Here is a 3,427-nt window from a genome sequence, read left to right on the forward strand (position 1 = left end):
TTGTAGTTTAAGTCTAGTATGTTTTGTCCTTTTATGATTATTACTCATAAAAAGTTTCTAGCATCGGTTGAAAAAAGGGATGGCCAGCATTCCGAGCACTGCTCTAATGGCTGACCACTTCAACATATTTAGTAAAAGTAGTTGTTTTGGATCCAATAAAAATGAAATAAAACTATTTTCTTCATTTAAAATATGAGTATTATGGATAACTCACAGTTTAAATGATATCTGTTACGAACAGATTAAAGATAACTATTGGTAAGGTTTGTTTGGTGATTTCAAGTTGATCATAGATAAGGAAACATGATACTTTAATGCTACTAAGTTGTGTCAGAATGCAGGTAGAAGGTTTGATCACTGGTTAGAAAATAAGTAATGTAAAGAGTTAATCGATTATGTTTCTGGAAACGGCATTCCGGGAGCAGAAATTAAAAAAGTAATTCATGGAAGTAAAGGAGAGATATACGGCATAATAAGAGGTACATACGTTCCAAAATTATTAGTTACTCGCAATATCAAGTTGGATCTCTCCTGAATTTTATATCAAGTGTAACCAAATTATTTTTTTACTATTTTACTCAAGACTCTAAGCGATACCATGATAACATCGAAAAATTAGAATCAAGATTAGAAGAAATCGAACAATCAATGGAAAACTTAAGGATTCAAAATAATGCTTTAAAAGAAGTAGCAGCACCATATACTAATGATAGTTTAAAAGATAATTGTTTAATCATATACAAGAAGAACAAACTAGATGGTCAGTTGCTATCAGATGTCAGAAGAGGAGTTTATGCAGACCTCTTAATGAAGCGTATGAGAAATATCCAAACCTCGAGATCATTTACGAAAAGGTTAGAGACCCTAACAGTGTTAAGCTGTTTAACCTACTTCAACAAGAACTAGATATCCGTAAAGGTAAAGGTAATGAGTTTTAGACACCACTATACGAAAAAGACCTAGTTAAAGAAATCGATTATTTGTATGATTGGTTACTATGTGTTTGAATATTTTGTCAAGGTCATCGCACCGAATTCGTGGTGATGACCTTAAGGTGCTAGTTGAAAAATAAAAATGAAATCTTGTATGAGCTATCTCATAAAAGTGAGTATCACAGTATGTCTCTCCAAGTTGTTTCTCTAAATGAATATAGTGTTGTTCCTAGAGTTATGGTAAAAGATTCTGCTGGCTATGGCCTCTATTCTTCCGAGACTGTGAGAATAAAACCTGGGCATACTCATCTACTTAAAACTGGAATTAAGATAGACATACCAAAAGGATACTTTTGGAAAATCTTTTATACATCTAGTTTAAGTTTAAAAGAAAATATAGATGTATGTGCAGGTGTTATAGACAGTGGATATCATGGAGAAGTTATGGTAGTAATTAAGAAAAGAACATCGATAATATGGTCTATCTCTGAACTTTTTGGATTTAATGCAATGCTTAGGTATTTTAACTTCCTTCCTTATGGTGAAACTGTTCTTCAACGATTTCAAAGAATTGCACAGTTAGTTTTAATAAAACATGAATCATTACCAATTGAAATAGTTACAGAATTTGATAACGAAAGCGAAAGAGGTTCTGGAGGTTTTGGATAATCAGGTACATCATGAAACGTGATGTAAGTAGAGCAGATCTGCTTCTCTAATCAAAATAGTAACGAAATAGAAATAGAAGCTCGTTAGGTATCTTTAAATTCTAAAACAAAAGCTTTTGATAAATGCTGTCTCGTTGAAATCCCTATCCAACATACTCTATCAGCAAGCTCTCTAATAAAATATTCTGACAAACATGAACATGAGCTAACTTTGTCCCAATCAACCTTATCAGCAAACTTTCTTATAAGATCTTCAGATAATTTTGGGTTTGATATAATCCCCTAATCAACCTTATCAACAAACTGTTATGAAATCTTATTAAGTTATTACATGTTATAGTCAACCAGTTAACTCTATCTGCAAACTCTCTTATGAAATCTTCAGATAAGTTATTGTACGTTAAGTCTTTCCAATTGATCTTATCCTTGTAATTATGTATGAACTGTAACATTTTCACTAAAATGCATATAAGACCATTGCTTATTTGTTAGTGTATCTAATGTTTCATCTGACAAGTTCATACTTCTGAATAATATTTTGTATAAGGCGTTTGTTATCATCCTTAACAGCCCTTTTAAATAAATGATCTAACATACCAATAGCAATACAAAAATTAATCAAATCAGGATTAGCTCATTCATCATCACCATCATCTAGATTATCATTACTATCTGGGTTACAATAAATATCATCTGTATCATACTCCACATTTATTAAAAGATCGTCATCTTCATCATCTAAGTAATAACACGCACGATTGAATACAGGTGTAAGAGATAATACTTGTTTAGCAATTGACATTGTTACAATTTTCTGTATTTAAATATGGGAAACTTCATTTTTTGTAGAGAATCAGAATACAAATACAAATAGACGAAGAAGGAGACGAAGAACTAGAATATGAAAAAATGAAAAGGTAAAAAATAATTTTATAAGAGGTGAAAAAATGAAAATGAAATGAAATCTTTAAGTTTTACGTCCCACGGTCATGCCGGCTAGGCTAAAGGAGACGGTGATGATGAGAGATGAATGAAATGATGGAATGAAGAAAGTGGGAGGAAACGGGAGAACCCCGAGAAAACCCACGAGCACGATGTTTGTCCACTACAAAGTCCACACAGCGCGAGCTGGGATCGAACCAGGGACCCCAAGCACCGGAGGTGAACGCTCTACCACTGAGCCACCGCGCCCCCATAAGAGGTGAAGTATCCATTTAAAACATGTCGACATTACCTAACTGAAAATCTAAATACAAAGAGCTGCAACCTGTTAAAGTTGCAGACCTAGATAAGTCTAAGTTCTATGAAATCACAGCTTGAAATCTTATCCAAACCAGGAATGGTTCCAAGGTATTAGATGGTGCCCTGAACTATATTACCAGATAGGTACAACGAAGACACTGAGAGAGTACAGAGTGATTTGAAGAAGATGAGAATATTTATGCACTTCGAAAGCTTAAAGATGTTTAATAATGGATTTATAAAACATATACTTATCTTCGAATCAAACCTAGAAACTAGATTAAGTATGTCACTCATCAAACATTGCTGGGGCTAGTTCAACTGAATAACAGTGTCGCTCATCAACTAAATAACATTGTTAGTGATAGTAACACTTTTATGATAATATCATCTATGTAATGTGGGTTTCTGTCACCACAGCGTGGCACGTCCTCAGGTTGCGGATGCTTCGCCCTCAGGGTTAGCTGCGAATATGCTGACTAAGTAGCCGCGGACAGACGGCATAGAATATTAGAAGTCAAGGGGTTAGCTGCGGACAGACGGATGGTAGAGAACCTAGATGGAGATGGATCATAAAAATGAAAT

The 3,427-nt window shown here is 34.0% G+C and overlaps 1 protein-coding gene across 1 annotated transcript; it reads left to right on the forward strand.

Moving 5' to 3' along the window:
* The first annotated feature begins 1,118 nt into the window (after nt 1-1,118).
* Nucleotides 1,119-1,601, forward strand: LOC145678457 (deoxyuridine 5'-triphosphate nucleotidohydrolase-like). Its single transcript, XM_081748619.1, has one exon. It carries the CDS (start codon nt 1,119-1,121, stop codon nt 1,599-1,601), a length of 483 nt encoding a protein of 160 aa, XP_081604745.1.
* Nucleotides 1,602-3,427: the final 1,826 nt, after the last annotated feature.

This window comes from Thermobia domestica, chromosome 1 (assembly GCF_964235325.1).
Source record: "Thermobia domestica chromosome 1, izTheDome1.hap1.1, whole genome shotgun sequence".
Classification (NCBI taxonomy): domain Eukaryota; kingdom Metazoa; phylum Arthropoda; class Insecta; order Zygentoma; family Lepismatidae; genus Thermobia; species Thermobia domestica.